The sequence below is a fragment of the Athene cunicularia genome, assembly GCF_003259725.1.
Source record: "Athene cunicularia isolate RWA chromosome 12 unlocalized genomic scaffold, athCun1 chr12_part1, whole genome shotgun sequence".
NCBI classification, from domain to species: Eukaryota; Metazoa; Chordata; class Aves; order Strigiformes; family Strigidae; genus Athene; species Athene cunicularia.
In genome coordinates, this window is record NW_020799116.1 from 5,778,792 (window position 1) to 5,805,419 (window position 26,628).

Here is a 26,628-nt window from a genome sequence, read left to right on the forward strand (position 1 = left end):
AAAAAAAAAAAAAAAAAAAAAAAATCAAAACAAACTCCCAAAGATTGCATTAGTCATCCACTGGTTTATTAGAGATTATTTGTAACTGTGATAAGAACTTGGACTTTGAATTTTCTAAATATATAGAAGGTGGAAGAGTATTGAGCAATTTTTCTCATTATCTCAGAGTAATCTCACAGGGTGTAGCATCACTGAACTAATGGCCCTCAAATAGTAACTTATCAGAGCTGCTCGGGGATTCTTGCCATTGCTATAAAAAGACATTTGGCAATAAGCAGTATATCATATTCGAAGCACAGGCGTTTACTAGAACAGAAATATGCTGACGTACTTCACTTACAAGTTCTTCAATGGCATCTGGCTCTAGAAAACTAAGTAGACTATTATGAACATCACAGATGTTCACTAGTCATTTTAAATACTATAATTTTAAAGCAGTTGTTTCTTGAGGCGGGTGATAGGTTGTGGAATTTGTTGTGTGTTTCTGTTGGGCATCTCACCTGACCTTTCAGAGCTTTTTGGTAAATAATAATTTAAAACTGATGACTTTTGCAGAAGGTTGATTAGGTAGTTTGCACCCATTTTGCATTTCAACACATCACTTGGTTTAGTTTCAGAGATAATTTCTTGAGTGGATTTTCCTAGTCTAAGATCTATGCTTTTTAATTTATTTTTTTTTTTTCCCCTTGAGCTAATGAACACATTTTAAAAGCTGCTTCTCCACCTCTGTAAGAAATTAGCTTGCCAGGTGTTAGGCTCCTATGTTCTCCTCTTGCACTGCTGGAGCAGCTTGACTTTTCTCTCCTCGTTATTGTTGTTGCACTCTGTAACAGTCTTGCTTGCAGGAGCTGTGCAGCGGGTGATGTACCTGGTGACATTGGTGCAGGGTTGGTGCTGTCATGTTTGGTGGCTTCCAGCTACAAATGGAGTCCTGGCTGGTCATCGTGAGTGGCATATGATTGCTGTATTTAGGATTCAGGGGAAAATGGATTATATATTTATATTTTCCAGAGCATTGGACTTCTGTACAGGTTGTGCTGGACTTGACTTTCACTCTTGGCTGTAGTAACTAAATGAGTAGCCTGCTGCTTTCATAGTTTAAGTAAATTTAAGTCAAAATCTGTAAACCAATCCTGGGATTGATCAGTGATGGATTTGGGCACCTTTAACAGTACTTGGCTGAGTATTACCGCTGTCAAAGAGAAAGGTGCCTTTCTGCTTCCTCCATGGACCTGCTGATTCTTTGTGTTCTCTTAGATCTGTCTAAGACATGTCTCTTAAGCAGGTGTTGATTACACAGATCATTGAGGAATCACAGGTGTCCCAGTATCAGTCCAGCACGTGGTTAATGTAGGCAGAGCTGGGTACTCCCTGAAGCTGTCAGGTGTTTTGTGACTGAGAATTCACTGTTTCAAAGAACTACCTTTCTAATATACACTATTTTAACCAAAATGGTGCTAGAAATATATTAATATTAATGGTTTAATGTTAATTAAATTATTTCTTTTCCAACACATTCATTGATGGAACCTGACCACTCTTAATTCAAATGTTCAGATATTGTACCTTTTTTTTTTTCCTAGAAGAATATCAGTTGCTCTTTTTGATGATGTTCCTAAATAGAAATCCTCCCCAAACTGGTCTTACTATGGCAAAAAAAAAAAAAAAAAGAAAAAAAGAGGAAAACAAAACAAAAAAACAACACCCCAAAACCCGACATAGGTCACGTATGTCAATACTTGAGCTGGTGTTCTCAGGCGTGTTCCATGCTGAAGGTCTCATAGACCATACCAAAAGGTTGTAATGAAGTGAAATTTAAAATTATAATTCCAATATAATTTTGATCATTAGAAGAGATACTTACTGATTATTTGTTATCCTTTGAGGAAACCTGGTATTTCAGCTTGCCCAATTGGCCTGAGGACAGGGGTCTCTCTGCTTTCTGTGTCTGAGTTCTAGGTTTGATTCTCACTTTCTTGTTCTTTAAGGTAGAGAGAGAATAGGGAGTGTTATTAAAAGCTAAGCTTTAGTGGCTGAGGAACGTAGCTCTCAAAGTTAAAAGAGACTCCTGTAACTGACTGGGGACCAGCAATGAGTGGAGGGAGCCTCATGGATTACAGTGAAGCTTGACTCCTCTATGCTCTGTGTGTGGTAGGGGACCTCCCAAGCCAATAAAGGGAAAATGTTAATGGAGTAAATGACAACGTGAAGTATTTAAGAATTGTTTCTCTATGGGAGCTTAAAACCCCATTTTTTTCTTCCTTTTCAGAAAGAAGACACAGCTCCTCCAGCAAGCCACCTTTGACTCCTCCCTCCTCTTCAGTATTTTCTCTCATTTCATCTTTCCCTTCAAAAAACAAAGGTAGCAGTGGAAGTGGGAGCAATCGTTCATCCAGTGGAGGTACTAGTGCATCATCATCAAATTCCAAGTTGTTGAAATCACCCAAAGACAAGCTGCAGATCAGCGGAAACAACAGGTTAATGCATTCGGTACAGCATAGCAAAGTTCCCCATGATAAAATGTGAGTATGTGTTTTGACGAAGAATTAAACGTTACTACTTGCATAGGCACTGCTATATTGTAGAATTTCCTTTTGTTTCTGAGGGGTTTTGGTTTAAGGGATAATAATTTTAAACTCCTCCAGATCTTTTGCAGCAGCCTAGTCTAAGATTATAGATAATACGACTGTGTTGAACAAGAACTGTTCAAAGCTGCATATTAAGTCAACTATAAATAAAGGTTGTTTTACAAGGGGCTCTTAGTTCTTTGATCTAATCTGCATACTTTGATCATAAGTGAGTTGTAGCTCTGATTTGACCTGCACACATGAGATTGCAGAACTGATAATATAATTTACTGTCAGAACGGAGCATTTCTCACTGGACATAACAGGCACATTCCAGTTGGTTTGGTGATATGCTGTACCTGTGAAGTCAAATAACAGTTTCTGAAGTCCCTGATGACTCTGAAATACTTAGAAAGAAATGGGGACAGAAAGGATTATGGATATCATAAAAAATGTGAAATTAAGAAAGACAAGAAAACTGAGAATAAAGGAGGAAGGTCTACATTTGCACTGTGAATAGATCAGATTATTGTTAAGTAACAACATATTTTTAGGTATTTTTTAAATTTCTGACTATAATTTTCAATTCCTCCCCCCTTTTTTTTTTCCATAAATAATAGTATGACTCCATCTGTCAAAGTGGAAAAAATTCATCCAAAGATAGATGGTGCCCAACTGAAAGCTGCTGTTGGTCCAACTTGTTCTACTACTGTGAGTTCCTCAATAAAGACTGGCCTTAATTGTCCCTCAATACCAAAGCCACCCTTGCCTTCCCCTGGACAGATACTGAATGGTAAAGGTCTTCTCTCTGTGCCTCCATTTTTGGAAAAGAAATCTGAAGAAAATACAAATAATAGGAAATTTTTACATAAAAGATTGTCAGGTAATTGTGTTTATTATTGCTATATTCCTCTTAGTAGTGTATCTATAGAAATACATATATAGAATATATAGAAATAAGTTTCAGAAGTAAATTAAACACTTTTATAAAACTGTAACTTATAATTGGATACATTTTATATATTAGAATTTAAATTTATAACTTGACATACTCTTAAAAGGACACAGACAACTTGAAATGTGGCTATTGTTTTCAGAAAGCATACAGATCTCAAAAGACCAGTCAGTTCTTACAGTTATAAAATTATGCTCTTCTACTGTCTTTGAAGATTTTCTTTTCCTTCTTTCTATATGGAAGGTCCAAATGTACATAGAAAGCGGAACAACTAGTGCCTCAAACTCAAACATGTAAACCCAGTCTGTTCTTTGCACTTTTAAAAGGCAATAACTTTGGTAAAAAAGTTCTTAACACCAAAGCCAACAACAAAAAACCCACCACTTGTTTGTCACTGTTCATATTGACGGTGACCTTTAATCCTGACATGTAGGTTCTGTTCCTCCTTCGGGGTCCCTTACAGCTGTGCCTTCCTCCATTCTGTTTGTAGCCAAGATCTATATTTCAGCACACTGTAAACCTGCCGAGAATGTAGAAAATGTTATTTGTACAATTTTGTTGTGCATTTTTATTTATACATTTGCCTGTGTTACATTTGAAAACCGTTTTCAAGCTGGTTAATTTTTATAATGAAAATAAACGTTAGTATTTTAAAATGTCTTAACTTTTCAATACGGTGTATCCTTGACAGAGAGAGAATTTGATCCTGATATATACTGTGGTGTCATTGATGTGGAAACCAGGAAACCTTGTACTAGGTCTTTGACATGCAAGGTAGGATATCTTAACCACAATAAGATTATGTAAAATTTTATTAAATTCTGAGGAATGTGATGGAAATCAGAAAACTACAAATTTTTGCTGTCAGTATTTACCACTGTAAATGGTACTTCTCAAAACATGTTGCCCAGAACCAAGAAGGAATTGTTTTTGAAGTTCAGTTATTTATTCAGTAACATACTTTTTGAGGTAACCTGAAGATTTGTATTTCTGTATAAACCCATTAAACATGGATGTTGATGTGGGACAGATTATGTTACTCCACATGTAGGTAGTGGAGGGCCAGCATGATGTTCTTTTTGAGGATAACCTTTGAGTCATAGATCATGAATTTTAAAATTCCTCATAAGCATTAACAGTATTTGTTTATGCAGGATTTAGGTAAATCAAGCACCTCTCACACCCCCTCCTTTTCCCCCAGCAGAGTCTGCAGTAGATATTTAGGAGGTATTTGTGTAAATGCTAATGCTGCTTGACGTACCACTACAGCCAACTCAGAACTCCATGGAGTATGCCTAGAGGTTAAAATCTAAATTAAACAATCGGTAAAAACTTTTGGTCAAATGAAATGTGTCCTCTGGCTCAAAAATCTTGGGGACAGAGAGGTATCACTTAGTCCCAAGGAACCAAAAATCCAGATCCCGTGCAGTTGTGTAATATTTAGCTACTTTCCTGCAAAGCAGCTAAACTGTCAGTAGGGGAAGCATCTGGTAAATAAACCACCTACAGAACAAAGGTAAATGAAGATGGTACTAATGACCCAGAGGAACTGAACTTGAACACATCGACCTTTTGGAATTACAGGGGGGAGGCAATTGTTTTTCTAATAGAGGAGGGAAAAGCTTCAAGATGTTACAGGAGATCTAAGCACATCGAAGGTGTAAAGAGAAAGAAAGTAAAAACTTTTCTCAGCAATTCCTTGTATTAAAATCTACTCATAAAATATTTTTTAGAATTGCTGTTTGTGTCTGAATTATGTGATAATTTTTACCTGCTAAAATGAACCCAGTCAAACCTTTTACGCAGGAAAGGTATTGGATGTCACTTTGACAATTCAAAAAATAACTTCCATCTATTTCACTTTACCTAGAATTTATGCCATATATACACATACACATCTTACTATGTGTAGCATTCAGGACACTCAACATCCTTTGAGTGTCTGACTGGATTCTGCTGGGGTTTTTTTTTGCATTTCTTAATATCTATTTGATTACACTAGTTTTCAAGGAATATATTAGTATATGGAAGGAAGCAAAGTATTTTTATAAATACATTTTGTCTCCCATTAAAAGTCTGATTTAGGCATTATTATGTTAAATAGAATATTTTTGTAAGTGAAAGTAAATATTTAGTATTTTTGGTTGTGTACTAGTTGGCAATTAAAACACCAGTGTAAAAAAGATTTTCAATTCTGGTCTTACAAGAAGTTTAAAAGAATTAAAAAAGAAACCAGCAGTTTCTTTTTCTAAAAATAAATTTGAAAGAAGTCTTTTACTTATTTGCTGTTTTTCATTATTTTGTATCAGACAGGGATATAGTCATCCACCACGCAATTTTAGAGTTTGTTTTCTAAGTCATTCTTCCATTTGTTTACTAAACCATAAGTGCGATGATTTTCTGTGTTAGAGCTCTAGACACGTGTTTTGAGTGTTTGATTTCCACAGATCTAATAGCCTGGGATTAATGATTGATTTATTCATGCTTTTGCAGACACATTCCTTAACCCAGCGGAGGGCTGTACAGGGTCGAAGAAAACGATTTGATGTGTTATTAGCCGAGCACAAAAGCAAAACCAGGGAAAAGGAACTTCTTCGACATTCGGATCATCATCAGCAGATGCCCCCTCTCAGGGAACCACATCCCTCACCTACTAAAACTTCCCAGGAGCTGCACCAAAATTCTCATGGAGTTACTCTTACAGAATCAAAGCCTTTATTACCTAATAAACCCAAACCTCACCCCCCCAGTCTTCCAAGGTAAGGAAAATCTGCATGTCCAATGGTACGAAATTAATACTGGTAGCTTCATCAGGTGGATTTTGAAAGAGCAGTATGGATCTGTTGGATGGGGCAGTATTTTTGCTCTAGGCCTGGTGACTCTCTGTCTGCAATTAGCAATTACATGGTGAGCTGTAACTCCTAGCGAGGAGGGTTTGGTGTTTGAAACAGTAAAAGCTGACTTGCATCACTGAAAGCATTGCAGCAGTGGTTGGGCAATGCTGCTTTTCCAGGGGTGCCATACCTCCTGTCCTTCCTCCTGGTCATGTGTATGAGACTATGGAAAATATCACAAATCAGTTAATGTAGATTTCCTTCTATCAGTAATGGTAAACACTTAAGCTTGGAATTTTTAGCTCGATTTGGTTCAATAACACGTTTCCTGCTTGCCTTGCCCAGGCCTCCAGGCTGTCCAGCCCAGCACAGTGGAAATGCCCCCAGTGAGTCTCCTTCTGTCCATGAGTCCCTGCACCCTCCCTTGCCTGCAGCTGAGCCAGCATCTCGGTTATCCAGTGATGAGGGAGAATGTGATGAAAAAGAAGAGCCTGTTGAAAAACTGGATTGTCATTATTCAGGTCATCATCCTCAACCAGCCGCTGTACGTTTTAAGTAAAAGTTAACTTTGGTCTCTTGCTGGCTCTGAACTTGTAAACAGATTACTTGGGGGGTTTAAGGGTAGTGTTCTATTGGGTATGTGATTTATTTTTTTTCCTAGATTTAAAAAAAATTATTTTGTTGTCTACGAGACACTGAAGGTTTAGCCGTAATTGCAAAGTAAATGTTCTAAAGAAATATGTTTGGAGCTCACCCAATCAAAAAAAAAATCAAAATGTCAAAATACTGAAGATGAAACTGGTAACTGTTCTAAAGGGGTGTGGTTTTGGAATGAGGACATGTAAACAGTGCTTTTCTGGTGACATTTGGTTATTGGACTTTCACACACACACACACACACACACATTTTTTTAATCATGTTGCCAATCATCACAGTAAAGGTACGGTAATGTGTTAATATTTAAAACTTGACAAAAGCTAGTTAGTCTAACTCCAGACACAAACCTTATTGCCTAGCTGTATATCAGATTATCTCCCTTTTTTTTTTTAAACAGACAAGTTAAATATAGCTGATAGTCCTCAGAAACAGATGTTACATTGTATATATTATATTTTTATACACACACAAACATGTACTACTGTCCTTCCCTGTTTGATCAGAGGGATTCAAATTTGACCACTGCTTTTGGCCATAAGCATGGGAGCGTCAGATGGGAAGAAAATGATTCCAGTAAACCAAGGCCAAAAATGCAAGATACTTGTTATATAGGAATAAAAATTCTAATTCATACTTTATTCTTGACTTAAACATCTAAAAGCATATTCATTTAGCAATATTTCTTTATAATCTAGTGCATTGTTATTTAGAGTTGTTACTGGAAGTAGAAAATGCTAATAAAAATCTGTCTTTCCAGTTTTGCACATTTGGTAGTCGGCAAATTGGAAGAGGTTATTACGTGTTTGACAAGCGGTGGAACCATATTCGATGTGCACTTGACTTCATGTTAGAGAAGCATCTTAATTCACAGATGTGGAAGTGAGTAGAAGTGAAAGAGTTCTTACTCTTCTTGGTATTTGTAGAAATACGTGAAGCATGTGATTCTAGTTAAAGAACGGTAATCTCACATTCAGATTAATGGGATCAAAGGTTGATAGTTTTATATTTTTTGGAACAATTAACTATTAATTTAATAATAAAATATTTTAGCAGTGTTAGCCAACCTCAAGATACGATCACTTTAACGTAGCATGATTAGACTGGGTGTTACTCTGAAGAACAGTAGCTACGTGGGTTTTTGTTTTTCTGTTCACCTGCAGGAAAATTCCTCCAGCATCTAGTAACACAGCTTCAGTTCGTGCACCACATCGGACAAACTCGATGCCTGCTTCACAGTACGGTGTCAGTGCAGCAGGTTTCCTCTTACCCACCACGGTTATGTCATCGCCAGCATTGGTATCTCCTTCCTGTGTGTCTCTGAATAATAAATCGGTACCATCACATGGAACAACACTAAATGCCAATCCTGCTACTTTGGGTGCAGTGGATCCTGTCTGCAGTATGCAATCAAGACAAGTGTCTTCATCCCCTTCAACACCTACAGTGCTTTCCTCTGTACCTTCACCTATGCCCAGCAAACCTCAGAAAATGAAATCCAGCAAATCTTTTAAACCTAAGGAATCTTCTGCTGGCAGTGGCACCTGTAACAGTACCGGCAGCGTCAGTAGCAGCGGCGGCTCAGGAAAGAAGCGTAAAAACAGTTCCGCACTGCTAGCACCTTCTCATTCCACAGAGTCCTTTAGAAAAAACTGTGTGGTTAACTCTGGAAACTCTGGGACCTCCTATCATCCATCCGTGACAGCTTCGTCCCACAGCGTTGGCCTCAACTGTATGACTAGCAAAGCTAACTCCGTTAGCCTCAAACATGACCAATCAGGGAGGGGTCCTCCGACTGGAAGCCCTGCAGAATCGATAAAGAGAATGAGTGTGATGATGAACAGCAGCGACTCCACGCTCTCCTTAGGGCCGTTTGTTCATCAGTCCAGCGAGCTGACTGTAAATTCACACAGCAGTTTTTCACATTCGCATACTTCCCTTGACAAATTAATAGGAAAGAAAAGAAAGTGCTCACCTGGTTCAAGCAGCATAAACAGCAGCAGCAGCAGCAGCAAATCAAACAAAGTTGCCAAATTGACATCGGTGAACAATGTTCATGCAAAACACACTGGTGCAATCCCAGGGACGCAAGGACTGATGAACAATTCTCTTTTTCATCAGGTATGAAATTTTGTCTTGAGCTAAGCTAATATGAACATGCCTCTTCACATGATTTTTACCTGTGTTTTCTTAATTATTAGATAGCCAATTCCAGATCTTATTCAAGTAAAGGATAGTTCTCCTGTTTGTCCACTACTCATTTTGGGTGTTTTTATAGTGCATTTACACAAGATTTTTATAAACACTCTCATAAAATGTAGCTTTTTTTAAAGTAAGCTTAAATATGCCATAGCAAGTTCCTTTAAATTTTGCCTGTGAATTGCTCTCAGATGAAATTCAGTCCTCACATTTTAAAAGAATAATTTTAAAAATAAATCTTGCCAGCCAGCCATGGAACTGAGCTGCATGTCTCAGCCTGACTTCTTGTTTCTGTGTCAGTAATAAACATGCTACAGAGTGGAACATAATGATGCTGGTAAGAGAACTGTGATACTGTGATAAAATAAGCCTATTATCCCAAGGTGTCATTGACTGACTTCTTAGTAATAACAAGATTAAATGTTATAAATAAGATACAAACCTTTTTAGTTGGTAAAGCAAACAGATTTACTCTAAAGGAAGCAGATCTCATGAATATGTAAGATCCCATTTTAAAAATTAGTTTGGATTTTTGTTTTTTAAACAAATTGCACTAAGAAAGTAGTGTATTGAGAAAGTTCTAGGTAAGTTAGGATGAGATCTAATTTAGAAACTGGTAGCTCAGCTTTCTTGATAATACTGTTAAAATTTACTTGGGGGATCGCTTGGAGAGGTAAAAGTAATTTGTTACAGCTGGAGGAGAGTGTAGAAGATGAAATTTTAGGGAGCAGCTAACTACTTTTTTCAGGATTGAAAACCAGAAAAGTCTCTTTGTTTCTTCTGGTGCTAATAACCTGAAATCTGTGTATCTGGAGAACTAGGAGGTTAGCAAGATCTTTTTCAGAATGGTTTCTTGATTTTCAGTTTCAGCTATAGAGGAAGATTTTTCACAATTATGTTGTGTTTACTGTAACAACAACAAAAAAAAGCATTCAGATGGCTGAATTTATGTTTGGACTTTCCTAATACTTGCTGTTTCACCTATGCAATATAAATAAAGGAGAAATATTATTTGAGTGAATTAAGGAAGGAAATAATGTCTGAAACCATTATAACTGTAAAGAGCTTTAGCTTGAGGATTGTCAAGTCTCACAGAAGGCGTGTTAGTGGTATCGCATTGTACCTGCTCATTCTCCCTGAAATATGCTCTTGTTAGCCAGGAAATGTCTTTTAAAGGCACCTGCTGTAACAGCCTGCCTCACTCATCCTTCTCTTTCTTCTGCTTGCTCAAAAGCCAAAGGCCCGTCCCTGATAGCTGAATGCACCATGGTGAGAAACGAACTGGACAATTTTCACTACAAGCAAAACCTCCATCTGGATTTCTGGACTCCAAGATGCCTTGAGTTTTCCCAACTTCCCATGGTCCTCAGGTGTGGAAATCTACTGGACTGTCACTTAAACAAGGAATTTCCCTGAAGCCATGTCTGTAGCAGCGAATATACTAGAAATGGACACTGGATGAAGTTCAGCCACATAATTGCTCTTATCAGTGTTAACGGTGGTCTGGACTGTTTGCTACAAATCTGTGAGATTTTACTTACAGGAGTACATCATCTTGCCACTATTTGACATAGATTGGCTGGGCAAACGAATGTTTTCTGGGGGGAAATAAACGTTACTGTGGACTTATTTTTATACTGATGGTGTCTTTTGTAGGTGATAGCTAACCAGACAGACACCCTCAATGGAGAGGACCCCGCGACGAGGGGGAAAAATGTGTGAGGCACAATGGAAAGAAGCCCTCAAGAAGGGAATATGGCTTTAGTGTTTTTATAGCAATGTTCCTTTAATGGAATACAAAAATAGCACAATTCAAAAAATAGTCTGTGTTTTGCCCAGCCTTTTGCAAGTAATTTGGGATAAGAAGCTATCAGGAGTTTAAAAATAAAAACCCAACAAAAACCAGAAAAACTTGTTTGAGGCCATCGCTCAGAAAACAAGTATAAAATGTCATACTTGCATGATACAAAACCTATTTTCTATTCTTTCGAGTAAGATTTGATTGCAGAAGAAAATAAGTTAATTTTGTTTTTAAAAAAATCCAAAAACATCAGACAAAGGCAAGTAACCTCTAAAACTGTATGCCCAAAGAACGTATTTATTGACCTATACTGTATACCATAGGCCTTTGTTATTTAAAAAAAAAATAATTGCAACTGTATTAGTTAAATTAGGCTGGATTTGCCTTCCAGCCAGTAAAAATAGCCCTTTTAAAATTAAGTATTTAAAGTATTTAAATATTTTCTAAAAAAATAAGTCAGTTTCTTTATGCCTTGTTTGTATAACTAAACATTAACATGTTATGCTTTCAACCACTCAGATTTTTATTCAAAATTCTGGAAAAAATGCCAATTTGACAGCAGAGTCCACCATAAAGCGCAGATGTGTGCATCAGTCACCCACGCCTACCAAGGCTTTACAAATAAAGGGGGCTTTTACCCAGTTTTATATAGTCCAGTCAATTTTTATGAAATATTTTTGTCTTGCTTCAAAACACCTCAAAAATGAATTCCGCTAAAGGGCTGCTTGTATTATGAATTGATTCGTCTGGATGTTTTTTTAAGTTTTTTTTAACATCAGGTAAAGTCTCAAAATTGACTAAGCTTTTATTAAGTGGGCAAAGCAAAGGAAAACAAATTCCTAACCAAGAAGATACTTTTTTCTGCCTTAAAAGGGCACCAGCTATTGCTGAGAAGAGACAATCTGAGCCTGTCTAATTGTTCGCATAGCCCAGCCTTCTCCCCCGTTCTGGTGGCAAGTAGTACATCAGGGAATCCAAAGCCACTCTGAGTAGCAGTTGCTAAGTTGTTTACCTAACGATGCTTTCAGTTTGACCTGAACTTGCTACGAAATCATTGTTATACAGCAAAACAACAAGAAGCCTCTATGCAGACACTTTAGCTTTGAATTGATACAAAAGATCACATTGAGAAAGCAACGTACTAGAGACACTTATTATGCAAACTTTAAAATAAAATAAATAAAAAAAAAAAGAAGAAGAAAACTTTTCAGGAACAAAAGGATTCATATTTAATAAGATGCCCCGTTGAAAGGATTGTTAGAACTGCAATTGGTTTAACGGAAAGGGAACCAAAGCGATATGCCACAAAGAGAAATCAAAGTGTATTAAATCCGGCACCGTTTGGAGTGAAATCCACGCTCTGATGAAGTCCCTGGGGCAGAGCTTCCACTTCAGGATAGTGTCAGTCACAAGTGCAATTTGACTCTTGATAGACACAAAGGTAAAGGAAACAAAAAAAATTTGGCAAGCTTGAACGCTAGCGAGTTTGTGATCGAACTCTCCTCTGTTTTTTTAAGGTTCTGTTGATCTGAAAGCATAATGGCAAATTGTGCTCCTCCGATAGCGTGCAGACGTGTTAAAAAGTGAATTCCTGGTCACTGCTCGTACAGAGCCAGTGTCTGCGCAGTCACCAGCGCCGTGTGGGTTTCAGCCATTGGGAGTTAAAGACTTAGAACATCGTAAATTCTGTCTGCCCTTGAGCATAGACCTGCTTAAATATTATGTTTTAGGTCTTGATTTATAAGCAGAACATTGTTCCTGAAGCTTTTATTGTCACGTAGTTCTTAACTGTAAATAATTAAGGAAGCTTAAAATTAATTTTCCTTGCAAAATTGAATTTGCAGTGGCTGGGTTGTTTCTAGACAGATTTTGGTATTAATTTAAGAGATACAGTTTTTATAGTCTTTCCAACTTCTCGTTATGACTCCTGCAGTTTTCTTAACCTAAAAAATTGCTGCAATGATGAACAAAGAATTATACAAGAAAAAAAACATACTTTTGTATCTTTATTTTGGAATTTCTTGTTCTATTATAAATATTGAAGTATCCCTATTTCAGAAGACATATTTTGTTAATTGATTGTACATATTTAAATATGTATTTTTGCACAGGTCTTTTTTTCTTATATCCAGTTTTGGTACAATTGAGATCATCTAGTATTTATTTATTAATTAATTAAAAAAAAAAAAGCAAATACCTTTTTATAATTTGAAGTGGTTCACTGCCAAGCCAATAGTTAACATGCCTACTTTGCAACTTAAGGGATGCCTCCGTTTTGTGAAAGCTGTGTCCCTTTTCATGTCTTGGGAGTGGATACATGCAAACTATTGCCCGGGTCCTGCGGTCGGGTTCTGCCGCAGGAACCCGAGCGCAGGATTGGAGCCGGAGTGGTCGATACGGCATTGCTAATCAGTTGCCTGATTCCCAGAAGACTACATTTAGTTAAGTGACACACTGCTTCTCTTTTTTTAGTGTTCGTGTGCGTGTGTGTGCGTGCGCATTTGTGTGGGTCTCATGTGGTTTAAAACTAACGGAAAAACTGAAAGTGCCTGATATAACTAGTTTTAAGCTTGGACTGTTTAGACAGCGTCTCCTTAAAAGACTTGAATGTTCAGTTGAAATTTTGGAGCTTGCTTTTTCCACCTATATATAATATATGTGTGTGTATATATATGTATGTGTGCGTGTGTGTGTATATATATATATATATACACACACACATACATATATATATTTTCTGAAATTAATGAGATGGGTTGACAAAAAAAAAAGTGAATGATGCTGGTAACTTTTGTAAAATCTTTTCATTAGAATACCTTGTGTTGGAACAATCCCACTGATAACTTCTATTTAATATAATGCCAAGGGTTTGAAATATGGTTTTAACCAGCAGTTTATTTAACTGTCTTATTCTGGGGAGGGAGGGGGGGGGCAGTATTCATGAATTAAATAATTTAGAAAATGTTCAAAATAGTTGGTATTCCAGGAAAACGAAACAAACAAAACCCCCAAGTACGTACCTCTTAAAACTATTAAGAAATAAAGATGTGATTTCCAAATGACACTTCTAAGGCAGTTGTCTTCCTGTAAGAGTTCTCTTGCCAAGGAATCTCTCTCATCTTTCACTCATTCTGTCCTGGAGGAGGGAATTGGGCTTAGAAAGATTCTTAAATGTTTCACTGTTCAGCAGAAAATAATCATTTTTACCTTTTGTGCAAGATATTTTACGTTTTAAAGATAATTTTAAAATGAGCACTACATAATGTCAATGTGAATGTAGGCCTTGAAAGCATCTTGCTCGGTGTTGAGCCTGGTTCTAAAAGCAATCTCCTGTGTAAAATGTGTGAATAGTTTGATAATTTGTATACATAATCAAGAGCATCTGATCAGCTGAACTCTGTGTTGGCTGCTGTATAGTACATGAACAAATGTCATGGGATAGAAAAATTACTTTGGATATTTAAAAGAAAAATAAATATATAGTCTATTTGTTTTGTAACAAGTTTCTGTAAATAAAATAATTTATACTATTTATAAGAAAAAGTTGTGCTTTGCTTCATGAAAAAAATTAGTTTGTTGAACAAACATGTTACTAAACAAGGCAATAAAATTAGGACTTTTCAATAAATGAGGTTGGTTGCATGGAATACATTATATGTTTCTGCTTCATTATAAAATCATTCACCATTAAAGGAAAACATTATCTGTATCGGTGCCTATGTGAACTAATTTCAGCGAATTGGATGTGGTCAAATTCTGTCGTACCTCAGCGTTGCGAGAGCGGCTGCAGGGTCAGCCCGGTAGGATCCTGACAGCCTACAGGGTTCTGGTACCCGTTTTTGAGAGGTGCCTGTATCAGCTCTGCAGTATTTTTTCCTGTGCAAAGGACGTTTTGTTACTTAAGGTTCATGCTTTATATTGTTTTCTAAATAGAATAACGAGCAGCAGCTTTTACAGCCCCAAATGTGTGGTTATGTTGAATGGTGACGATTTCTTACTTTTTTGGAAGGGGGAAAAAAAATAAATATCTGTGTTTTCACAGTTTAAAGAGCCAGTGTGTGAATTCAACAGGTTAAATACTCTTGCAAGGCTTTTCTCTGCATGTGACTCGGGACTCACGTGTGGTCGATGATTTCTGAGGAGCTGTTTGTAAAATTGGTAAAACTCCTGTTTGTGGGAGTGGACTTGAGTTACATCCGTGTCAATGCTTCCCTTTCTTTCTCTCTCCTTTTTCTGTTACAACAGTGTGAACAAAGCTTTCTTTAGTATTTGGACTAAATTCTACAGGATATAAATGAGCAGTCAGCCAGCAAGCAGGTTGTACTTTGCCTTTTTATAATGAGCAGTTATAATATTTATACGTTCACCTTTTGTGCTGGCTGAAGATTTTTTTTTTTTTTTTTTTTTTTTTTTTTTTTTTTTTTTTGGGTCTCACCTTCCTGCGAATACCTTTTATTTTCTAGCAAGAATTTCTCATTTCTGCCCCATCCTATAGGCTGTGAGCACTGAAGTTGCTTGTGCCGGTCTGCAGAGGCAGCGGTGGCACGGAGCGAGCAGGAGGGGAGCTGGCAGCACGGAGCAGAGCTCTCTGCTTGTCATCGCACTCAGGCAAGTCCATGACTCGAGCTGTCTGCGTCTGCTTCGGAGCTGAAAGATTAACTCTGCATTTAACTGCATTTAAAATAGGGTTCTGCCGCATCTAAAACTGGTAAAGTGAGGAAAGAAGGGGAGGGGGAAGGTGCATTTATCACTTATAACCCTGAGCTCTTGAGGTTTCTCAGAGCAGTGTGGGCATGGGGTGTCCTCCCTCTCCCTTTCCTGCAGCACAGTGCCATGGAGAAGAGCTGCTCCCTGGGCCATCGCTTCTTCCAGCGACTCCTTTTACTAAAGGGAATGAAAAATGCCTCTGAGCAGATGCTGGAGTGGAAAACAGTAAACACCAACCTCCCTCAAGTGGACAGATAGCAGTGTTTCTCCTGTCGCTGTCTTGTAGGAGAAAGCTCCAGTTTATATTTGGGAAGAGTCACTTGGTGATGCAGGAAAATCGGACCTGGCTGATAGTGCGTGCAATGCAAATCCAGACGCCTGAGGTTCTGTGTGTCTGGCTTTGTGCGCATGCATGTGTTGTGAATGGAAGCTGGTGGTGTGTCCTTCGAACCCAAAGGATATCGAGGTGCTGGAGCGAGTGCAGAGGAAGGCAATGAAGCTGGTGAAGGGCCTGGAGAACAGATCCTATGAGGAGCGATTGAAGGAGCTGGGACTGTTTAGTTTGAGGAGGAGAAGGCTGAGGGGAGACCTCATCACTCTCTACAACTACCTGAAAGGAAAGGACATTATAGAGAGGTTGGTGCTGGTCTCTTCTCACAGGGAATTAGCGATAGAACAAGAGGGAATGGCTTCAAACTGCAACAGGGGAGGGTCAGACTGGACGTTAGGAAAAAATTTTTCACAGAAAGAGTGGTCAGGCAGTGGAACAGGCTGCCCAGGGAGGGGTGGAGTCCCCATCCCTGGGTGTGTTTAAGGGTCGTTTGGATGAGCTGTTGGGGGATGTGGGGTAGGGGAGAACTTTGTGGAGTCGGGCTGAGGGTTGGACTCGATGATCCCAAGGGGCTTTTTCAACCTGAATGATTCTGGGATTCTCCTGGGTAAGATGAGTTGGGCTCAAAGGCTTTAACCTGCCTTTGGTAGCAAACCTCCTTAATCTGGTGCCGCACCTGCAGCAGGCACAGCCCTGGAGGTGGGAAGCTGGACCCGCGCCCTCCCTGCCGACAGCGACGGCCCCGGCACCCGTCACTGTTGCTGGCTGAAACGCTCTGTGGCCGCTGTTGCTTTTGCCAAGTACTGAAACAACCAATACAAGAGCTTGCAATTGGCTTTATTTAAATGCAAATTCCTGTTGGTTCCTTATTATCAGGTTCTGCTGCAACAAATAATCAAACACACGTGGCTTGTAGGATCCACCACAGGACTCTTAATTTGCCTGAATGCTTTTCTCAGCGCTTTGGCTCAGAACTGTGTTAGCTGCTGGATTTGTTCCTAACAAACAGCATGGGATCTTTGCTGCAGAAAAGCAGCATATGCTTGTTTTGTTTTTTTCTGGCCCACCAAACTTCAGGGGCATCTTGAAAACCTTTTATGAAGTTGTTCAAACTAACCTGGATTTAAACTTTATTGCAAAGGATGAAAACCGGCCTGAGAAATGCAGTCAAAAAGCTTTGCCCAAGCCAAGAAATGGCTGGAGTTGAACTACTGTAGCCCAAAGCTTTCTTGAGCATCAGCAGGGACAGTGCGTTGTCGCTCGGTTTAGGTGCTCTCTGACAGTGCTGGAAGTTTTCTTTGTCCTCCATTTTGTAGTTGAGTTCCCTTAACCTGCGCCCCTTCCCCTCCACAACAGGGGACTTTTTTCCAAAAGCCTTGTCTTGTAAGGCTAGACCTTAAACTGGACCCCAGTGTTCAGTGAGAAGAAATGGAGCTGTTGGCAGGTCAGCAGAGACAGGTGACCCAAACTAAATTTCAACCACTTTGTAGCAGCTTTACTAACAAACCTTATGACACCCCCTCTCCTGTCCTTCCCTCCTGCGTTCCCACAGCTTCGTGGCAGTGCATGTGTCACAGAGCGCGGTGGAAAGCGTCTCTGTGGTGTGGCTGCATCTTGAAATCTGTGTCTGGTTCTGGCTACCGCGGTGCTAGCGTGAAGTCAGCCTTCCAAAGCGAAATTGGAGAATGGCATTAGTTCAAGGAATTGCACAAGCTTAAATTACGAGAGAGAATGTACAACTTTGGCATGTGGACTATAAATCCATGGAAAGCTGTCAAGACCGAGGCATGAACGGCTGTGTCTGGAGTGCCACGCACCATCTGAGTTAAATAAATGGAAATCATGAGAAGAAATAAACCAAAAGGAAAACTGATGTGACCATGGGACAGTGAAAGGTAACTTGAAGTTACTTCAGGGTTTAAAGGAAGGAGAAATCCTGTTCCTTCTGATTTGACATGGGAATTGAAGTAGTTAAAAATGATAGAACAAATTATGCCCTTGATCATTTCAAGGCCTGGCCACACTGGCTCCCTCCTTGGTAAAAAGACTATGGTTCAAATTGCTTTTTCTTTTTTTCAGGGGATCAATGTAAATAGCTCCTCTGGCTATGCTTTGTGCATCCAGCTGTGGACTTCAGGAGGCCTTGCTTGTCCCTACAGCTGTCTGGAACTTTATCCCACTAATTGGCATGGCTGAGAGGCCGAACTGCTGCTGAAAGCCTTAAAATTGTTCAGGTAAAATTGTTGTGATTTTCCTGCCAGGCCTTGGCCCAAAAAGCTTCATCAAGTAGCCCTGCAGGTTCCTCTCAGATCCTGCTTCGGAGCACATAGGCTGAGGTAAGTTAGTTGGGATCTTTAAAGGGGGTCTTTAAGTCTAGTACAGTTAGCATTTTTCTAGATAACACTGACATCAAGACAAAGGTTTTCACTGAAGTAATTTACTGGAGGCGCACTGAAAATCAGTTCTCACTTTGCTCTGTCAGGATACGTGTGCTTCTGTTTTGGACATTCTGGTTTTTCACCTACCTGAGCAGAAAACACCAGACCCTGAAATGCTTGGCCCCGGCAGGGTGATAGTGATGGTTAGAATAAAATAAAATGTGAAAGCTGTGCAAATATCTTACAGCACACTAAGAATCTTTAGTAATACTTTTATTTTCCTCACAAAGTAGACATTTCCAGGGTTTTTTTTTTCCAGTGCTCTTACTAAAAGAGCAGCAAGATTTCTCTCAAGTGAACAAAGCCTAGAGCAGCCTAGTTCTAAGTAAGTTTCTATTCCCTTCAACTTACAGTTAAAAATATATATGGTAATACTTAAGCTGGATGGAAACCTTGGCCTTTATTTTGCAAAATTCTGATATAGTTAATTAAGGCCAGTTTAAATACAGATACATTGGAAAGGAAAATCCATCTGTGCACCAGAAATTACATCCCTCAATTCAGCGAAGCCCACGGCCCCTGCGCTTCACATCTGCACGTAGGGAAGATGTTACCAACAGGCAGCCAGAACCGAAGCCTTCCTAGCTAGCTCTGCTTTATTTATTTGATACAGAACAGATCGAGGAAAACTGAGATCACTGCAGCTCTGACAAGTCTGAATCTTGGCCTAAATTAATTAAAACTTTGTAAGAAGTGGCACGTGTGAACACACAAAGAATCAACAGCTGGCCATGTGGTGAACAAACTAGGGTTCTCTTTTACTACTCTCACTATTCTAAAGAAAGGGAAGATCAGAATTTTCTTCTAATCAGTACAGTCTGAAATCTGAATCTTCAAACTCTAGCTAAGTAGTTATATCTTGGGGGAAAAAACCCAACAAACCGAGCAAAAATCAAAACAGCTTCTAGTAAGTAGTAAAAGAAAACTAAAAATCATTAGGTCATATTTTTGGGTTTCAGAACAGTTCAACAGAGGATATTAACAGACCCTCACCACTGTGGCTGAGTTTAACCTCAGGCAGGTGGCAGCGATTCAAAGACAGGGGATCCTCTGTGATCCTGCCAGCACGAGGAGTGGGCACGTGGAATCCCACGCTGGCCTAAGTTGCTGCACGGTGGCCTCCAAAGGCCAGGCTCATCCTCTGGGTCTATCTACCTGCTGGTGTTACTTGGAGCACAAATGAACACAGACAGTAAATGAATTCTGTTGCTAAGTGCAGTGGGATCAAACAGCTAACAGAACTAAGTCACAGACTTTCTCTGGGAGGAAAAAAGAAACCTCAAGCTGAGCCAAGCCAGCAAACAGCTGCTGCCGTAGCTCTGCTAGGGCCAGAAACCATGTGTCATCAGCATGGCTGCAGCCTGCTTGAAACGTTTATTCCTCAGCAGCTGTGAAGAAAGAAATCGTAACCCCCTACAGTATTTGATCCGTTCTGTCAAACTGCAATAGTATCTTCCGCTGCTCCTACCATCATTCTGACATCTGCACTCTAACAGAGGAAGTGATTACACATGTAATGCTTTGCTACTGTGCTGACTTTCTTTTCAACAGCTAGCAAAAATGGCATTTTAAGGGATAGGCTACTTCAGTTAAAGATGTTCCCAACGTTATAGCTCTTTGTGGTTATATCATTGCTTCACCACAGTCATTTTCGTCCTTATTCCTTCTCCCTTAAGCTGTAATCCTCTCCGAACAAGAGCTCCTCCTGTCTGGACAGTGCACAATCTCCACTAAAATTTTTGGCTACTTTACTATTATGCAACTGATTCTTTTCACCTTTGATTCAAATACAGAATTCTTACAGCAAGCACAGATCACCATCAGTTCTCACTGTTCACAGACCTTGACGCTGCTTTGCTATTAAATATTGAGCACTGCATACACAGTCAAGTAAAGGAACAAAGTATATTACAAGAGATCACCAACTGTATCATACATTTAATAAATGAACTGGGATCCGTACACCAAAACAGAACATTGTTTACATAATGAAGTGGCAAGTAAAAACACTATCCCTCTTGCTAGTAATTATTTTTACCTACAGTATACCAAGTTATACAATATATTTATAGGTTACTTCCAAAATCTTTTTAACATCTAAATTTTGCATTTCCTTGCATTAAAAAAATTACATATTAATTACTCTGGAAAGTTTCTGAACTCTGTTTAGCAGCAAATCTCCTTTCTTGATGGTTTCTTGGTACTGCCAATTCTTGCTATCAGGCCTAGGAATTGTGGGGGGGAAAAAAAAGTTTAAAGTGAGAATATGTTTTACACCAAGCCACTTACTTTTCTGTAGTAAGTGTCATCAAAATGTACAGAATTCAACTGAGCTGTCAAAACCAATTTCTAGGAATTGGTAGCATACCTGTTAGTTTCTACAATCTCATTTACTTTGTCTATTTTGCAGTGTAATCGCCCAGCTGCAATAAATCTTGAAAGCTCCCTAAGTAAAGGAAAAAACAAAAAGTTGGTTAAACCATGTTTCACCAAGGACTTGCAGACCTAGCAGCACTGAAACTGCTGTTACAAAGCAAGTGTCACCAAGCTCTTTCTAAAGCAACAGCCTATATATATTTTCATAAAGTATCTTATGCATCCTCATCTTATGAAAGCTTGGCCATTGCACACAAGAATGATCATTCTAGAGAGCTGAATACAAAATGTCTTGGTACTTTCTTCTCAGGTCAAAATGACATCCTGAGATAGTGAAATTTATCACTTAGCTTAGCATCAACTACTCTTCAAATTCAAAGGCAGCAGTCATGTCCTGTGCCTATCTGGAATTTATCCTGAGGTAAGTATCTTCATGGCAGTCAATTCATTAGAAAAGTCTCTTAATAGTTCCCTACTCTCTAGTAGCTCTAAATATGTTGGGTTTTTTATTAGTATTTTGCTTATTCAGCTGGTGGTCTACAACACACTACTGATGGCAGAAGAAAACATTCCTGTGATCAACAGGAAAACAAGTTACAACTAGTAATAAATTACTGGGAAGCATAAGAACTAGTATGACTGCAAAATATTTACCTTTGAGTTGAACGGTATTTGGTTTCTCTTGAAACACCTATTACTTAATTCTGTGTTAGAAAATCTGAAACTTCTCTGTAAAAGCAGAATGACTCTTGCGAAGGCATTTGAAACAAAGAGTTTCATGTACGTAAATGCAATTTCTCACTTCATGTTAGTTCTCGTCATGATCTAACTGTTGGTTTTATAATGGAAAAGAATTGCAAATTGAGACTGCAGGGTAGGTTTAAGTGAGAAGCAGGAGATCCTGTCCACAGAGCAGAAAGCAAGCAAAACTACATCAAGTGACTTGTAGGGTATGTTAAATGGGATGATTCCTGCAGCTGTAACAGTTAAGTTTTTGCACAGTTGTGAACTAAGTCATCCTCTAAAATCTTAACTTTCCTAGCGCATGGAGGTTAACAAAGATATAGCAGTAAAAAGAACAAAACTATTAATAAAAAACGTTTCTCATCTAGGATTTAGAGTAAAAGAAATACTGGAAAAATTGTAATGAGAGACTGGATTCAAATTCTTTACTGAGACATAAAGTTCACTTAAATTTAGCCAAGCTCTTCCACAGCAACGTAACTTGGCACATTTAGAATCAAAGTAGAACAAAGAATTTTTGTTCATAATGCCAGCATTATAAATAATTAAAAGGTATAAAGTGAGATCTTTGTGGACTTAAAAAGCCAAATAACTTACTGATCTATGAATTCTACACTGACTCCAAATGCTTCTGCCATGTATCCTAATGTCAGTGACCGGTAAGACTCTAGGAGCTGGCTATATGCATGAATTCTCATTTCCCGTACGTAGTATCGATAGTGAGGTGCAAACAGCCAATCTTTTTTCATCTCTTGTTCTACAATAGCTGAAAAGGAGGAGGAAAAAAAATAAAAAGGAAAATGAGTCAGTAATCTCCCAGAAATGTAAAATATCAGTTACGTAAACAGAACATGTAACACCATCTAGTAAGTAATCAGTGTGAGCGTAACTATGTTGTATTCCTGCACAACTGAGTACGGGAATGGTGTTGTACACTATAGAGAAGCAAGTTCGTATAATCTGTATCAGTCTAGAACCAGAAGCAGTAACAACATGCCAACAATACTGTGGCAAAGGTAACGAGACCCTGTTTGTCAGCACAGAATCCTTCTCGAGGGTGTGAGCAGCCTCCCCTCTGCTGCAGGGGCACCACCTTGCTGCCGGCCAGTGCCGGGATCGGCCGTCACACGGAGCAGTGGGGCCCTGGGAAACAGGCAGCACTTGGCAGGGAACTACTTGAAGAAATGTGGTTACCCAAAGCTGCATAAGGAAATAAGAGCTAGTACCAGAAAGTTAATCTTGAGTTAGTTACAAGGATTTCCAGGCACTGAAGCGACTTTTTCTCCTGACAGTTTTAGTTCTCAGCTAGTGATAAGGCCAGCAATGGAAAACTATTGCCTTTAGCTCCTAATCTCTTCAGGCCTAGTCTTCCACAGAATGAAGGCTTCTTTTTTGCTTTTTCTAAATATCTTAGTTTCTTGTATTCTAAATCTCACAGAAGGAAAATAAGCAGTCTGAGAATCGGCAGAAATGAGAGTTTTCTGAAAAACTTTTCTTCAGCATCACCCTTTTGAAACCAGAGCAGAAGGGCAGTGGCACCAAAGAAAACTTTCCATGTAATTTCTTTTGCAGGTTGAGATTTCAAGGCCTTTAGACTACAAGTCCTGTAACTTCTTTCAAAGATAAAACCTTTCAAGGCTTTCCCATCTGACCTAGCTCTTCAGGTAAGATGGTTTTCTACAGCTATCTTCAAAACACTTTTCTACCTTATCAGATGGGACCTTTCAAAAAGTTCACTGTATGCGAAGGTTGGTTGGTTTGTCTGATTTTTCAAACAAAGGGCAGCAAATTTTAGATCACCGCTTAAAAAAAAAAAACCCACCCCCCCAATTTTTTTTTTTCTGAAGGGGGGAATAAAGTAGCTCTAGTTCTAGACTGTAGCTACTCCACAAAAGTTGTGGATGAGCTGAAACACGTAACTGAAGCACTTGAAATAGTGTTGCAGGACAAAACATGGCCTTACCTAATGACTGGAAAAAGGCTGCATAACGGCATTCGTAAAGAGAAAAGAGATACTGTCGTACAGCTGGCAAACTGTGCAACACTTCCAGAATCTCTGCTCCTTTAATAACCTGAAAGCAAACAAACATGTTTAAATACCATCCCTCTCAGGCTGGAGATAAACATGTTAAAGAAAGGCCATGTCTGTTTGAACCAGTGTTTCCATCTGCTTTCCTTACCTTTTCCCTGAGGTCAGGCCTGTCTAACGCAATCATACTGACATAGACAGTGTACGTTACAAATGTTTTGTAATCCATAAGTTCATAGGATGTAAACGTCGAAACTGTATCAAGGAAGAGCTCCGCTGCTTGTTTGAAATCTCGAATAGCTACGCAGTAAAGGCCCTGGTACACTTTGAGACGATTTCTCCTGTCCCAGTCTCCTCCCTCTTCTATTAGACTTAAAATAGAATAAAAAGAAAAGTTTACTTATGTAAATGTATTAAGTTATATGAAACAAGACCAGTAAAACTGATGCCATGTGATTAGAGAAAGATTAACTTGTTTTATGTTACAGCTGGTTGAAAGAGTCCAAGCTTTGTATACCTGTCAGGGGTAGGAAAGTGGCTTCCTTGGGACACAAGAGGTCAGACGTTTTCACACAGTGCAAGTTTCAACTGAAAGGAAAAGTTTATAGCCTCTGAAGTTGTGACAACAGTCTTCTGAAATGTGCAGGTAAATAGTACTGTCAACCTCCGGCTGTGGCAATGTATTTCCACTGCGTATGATGCTTAAATCAAAGCTATCCAACTAGCCTAGAAAAAAATTACAAGTTGCCACTTTTCAAGAATCGTATTAACACAAAATTGATGTGGCCATAAGCAGGAGCACAGGTCGAGACAAAATCTGCTGAGAAGGCAACATAAAAAAAAGTTGTTGCTCAAGGAACATGATAACTGGGAAGACCCCCTCTGCCTTGGTGTCTCATGGCTGAAACTGGGAACTGCAGCATGCTACAGCAACCACTGAAGGTCAAAATGTTGGGAGCACGGAGCCACTGAAGCTAGCCATGGCAATGAGGGAAGGAGAGCTGCACCAAAGCACACCGTGCTGACACGGGGTTCTCACCTCCAGAGGAAAAAAGCTGGTGCCTCACAGAGCCAGCTGGGCGGCCCTGGCAGCAGCTGGATTCAGCTGGCAATCCTGCACTGCACTTTATCGTACAGTCTAATCACACCCAAAGTTATTTGTCTTCTAACAGCGACAGAACAGGAATGTGAGAGTGGGACGGGCTACAAATTAAAATCAAGTCAGCTGCTAGAAAACAGCTGACACAAAACATTAACCTTTCTTCCCCCTCAGAAAAATCCAGGAAGAAGATCTCTAGTACAAGCTAACACCCACCCATCACTGTGATTCTGTCTCACAACCAGTCTTAGTCATTTCTTGACAGCAAGGTATTTATCTTCCATTTAGTTTGTACACTTTTGTCTCACAAGTGATTCAGTGCACTCAAACAACCCAAGCAGTACCTTTTTGCCTTTTCAATGTTCCGTGTGATGAGGTCGTTATCCATATAAAACAAGCCAATCCTTAGGAGGTAGAACACAATGTCCAGACGATGTCCCAGTGCCACAGTTTTGTCATAAGTCTTGCGGAATGCGGTCAGAGCTCCCTCCTAACAAGACAGTATTTTCTACGGTAAGAAGGTTAAAAGCACCTATAATATTTACAAAGCGTCTGCTGTAAGTACACACGTTCTCTTCCACTGATAGTTGTGACTTGCTTCCACAGTAATTTAACATCATGCATTCTGAAAATCTTAAAGAATCAAAGTTTAAATCAAGTTAAAAGAGCTGATCCTCACAGATCTCTTAAATCTAAGGACTATGAAAATCTGCTCTATAACCTGAAATTAAGTAGCACTATGTAAATAGCTTTGAAAAGTCTAGACGCAACAAAAGTGAAAAATAACATCTGAAAATGGAAAATAACTTTTTCCCTTTTCAAGAAAAAAAAATGTTTTCTTTCAAGGGCTACTTGTTTTTCTTTCTAGGTGACCTGAATTTCAGTAACACCCTCCCCTATTTCCCATCCAGGTCTAAGTTGTGCCATCAAGAAAACACACGGTAAGTCACCCAGTGCTCACTGGAACCTGCCTAGCTAAGAGGATTACTAACAATGCAGTGTTTTTAATATGAGTCCACAAAGCCTCTGCCACAAACCAACCTTGTCCCCAATCCTGCACAAGTATTCAGCTTTGGCCATCATTGCATCTCGGATTTCGCTCTCCCCCAAGATCTTTTCCGCATCTTCTAATTCATTGTCAAGACGCTTCAATTCTTCCTCATTAGCTTTCTTCATTTTGTTCAACAGATCCATGTCTATCTGCCATTCCAGAGACTTGCAGAGTGCTTCATAATATGGGGCCATATCTGAAAGAAAAGCAGGAAGCCTGCTGCAGGGAATTGCTGCAACAAGTGCATGTGTATTTCTAAAGCAGAGCACTGAAGGACGACACGACAAACTGTCAATGCCTGCCATGTCCTTTCCACGGTCAGGTACCTATTAAATCCAGATGTGCCCTAGCCCGTGTTTTAACTGCCCTTGCCTGTCATGCTTCATTTTGCTGACTCTTCTATGACTGCTCTCTTTACACCTCTCCATTTGCACTTTCCTTACTGTTTATCCAACTCTGAGCTGAGTGAACCCCCGTCCTCAACACCCGTTCCTTTTAAAGCACCAGCACGACGCTAACAGTGGGAACAAGGCAACACCCTGGCATGTCCGAACCCCTATTCCCTTTCCCCTTTCCCCACTGCTCTCAGACTGTCCGTGCCCCAGGGCCAGACTAACGCCCTGCAGCTGGGAAACCTCTCAAAACACAAACCCACTCACCCCACCCCACCACCCCCCGACCGTCCCTGGCACAAATGAACCGACAGCCCGACCGGCTCCCCGCCTGCACTCGCACGCCTCCGGCCTGACAGGCCGACAGCCAGAGCCGCCCCACCTCCACCGCGGCGGGGAGATGCTCCCCGGCCCCCCCAGCCGGGCAGGGCCCCCCGCCCCGCCCCAGGC

At 39.6% G+C, this 26,628-nt stretch overlaps 2 protein-coding genes across 3 annotated transcripts in view; one reads left to right on the forward strand and one right to left on the reverse strand.

Annotated features, from left to right (window-relative positions):
• ATXN7 (ataxin 7) overlaps positions 1–13,241 on the forward strand; it is a 60,595-nt gene extending 47,354 nt beyond the window's left edge. The window contains exons 2-9 of one of the 2 annotated variants that reach the window (XM_026857455.1): positions 2,270–2,522; positions 3,188–3,450; positions 4,214–4,296; positions 6,016–6,281; positions 6,702–6,900; positions 7,772–7,893; positions 8,175–9,132; positions 10,445–13,241. In XM_026857455.1, coding sequence (XP_026713256.1) covers positions 2,270–2,522; positions 3,188–3,450; positions 4,214–4,296; positions 6,016–6,281; positions 6,702–6,900; positions 7,772–7,893; positions 8,175–9,132; positions 10,445–10,462 — 2,162 coding nt within the window. In that variant the 3' untranslated portion in view covers positions 10,463–13,241. Of the gene's footprint in view, positions 1–2,269; positions 2,523–3,187; positions 3,451–4,213; positions 4,297–6,015; positions 6,282–6,701; positions 6,901–7,771; positions 7,894–8,174; positions 9,139–10,444 lie in introns of those variants that run through there. The other variant, XM_026857454.1, reaches the window with a different exon arrangement.
• Positions 13,242–18,685: 5,444 nt separating this feature from the next.
• On the reverse strand, positions 18,686–26,008 carry PSMD6 (proteasome 26S subunit, non-ATPase 6). The gene is made up of 7 exons (XM_026857513.1): positions 25,777–26,008; positions 25,080–25,225; positions 23,788–24,007; positions 23,571–23,679; positions 22,205–22,373; positions 20,856–20,933; positions 18,686–20,712 (listed from the first exon to the last, which is right to left on the reverse strand). Exons 1-7 carry the CDS (start codon positions 25,978–25,980, stop codon positions 20,616–20,618), a joined length of 1,023 nt encoding a protein of 340 aa, XP_026713314.1. The 5' UTR covers positions 25,981–26,008; the 3' UTR covers positions 18,686–20,615.
• Between the last annotated feature and the right edge of the window lie 620 nt (positions 26,009–26,628).

Coding starts and splice junctions, on each gene's coding strand:
- PSMD6 (XM_026857513.1), bottom strand. CDS start 25,980: ATGGCCCCATATTATGAAGCACTCTGCAAGTCTCTGGAATGGCAGATA. Junction 22,374..23,570: donor AGCCTTTTTCCAGTCATTAG/GTAAGGCCATGT, acceptor CCTCCTTTTCAG/CTATTGTAGAACAAGAGATG. Junction 20,713..20,855: donor GAGATTGTAGAAACTAACAG/GTATGCTACCAA, acceptor CACAATTCCTAG/GCCTGATAGCAAGAATTGGC.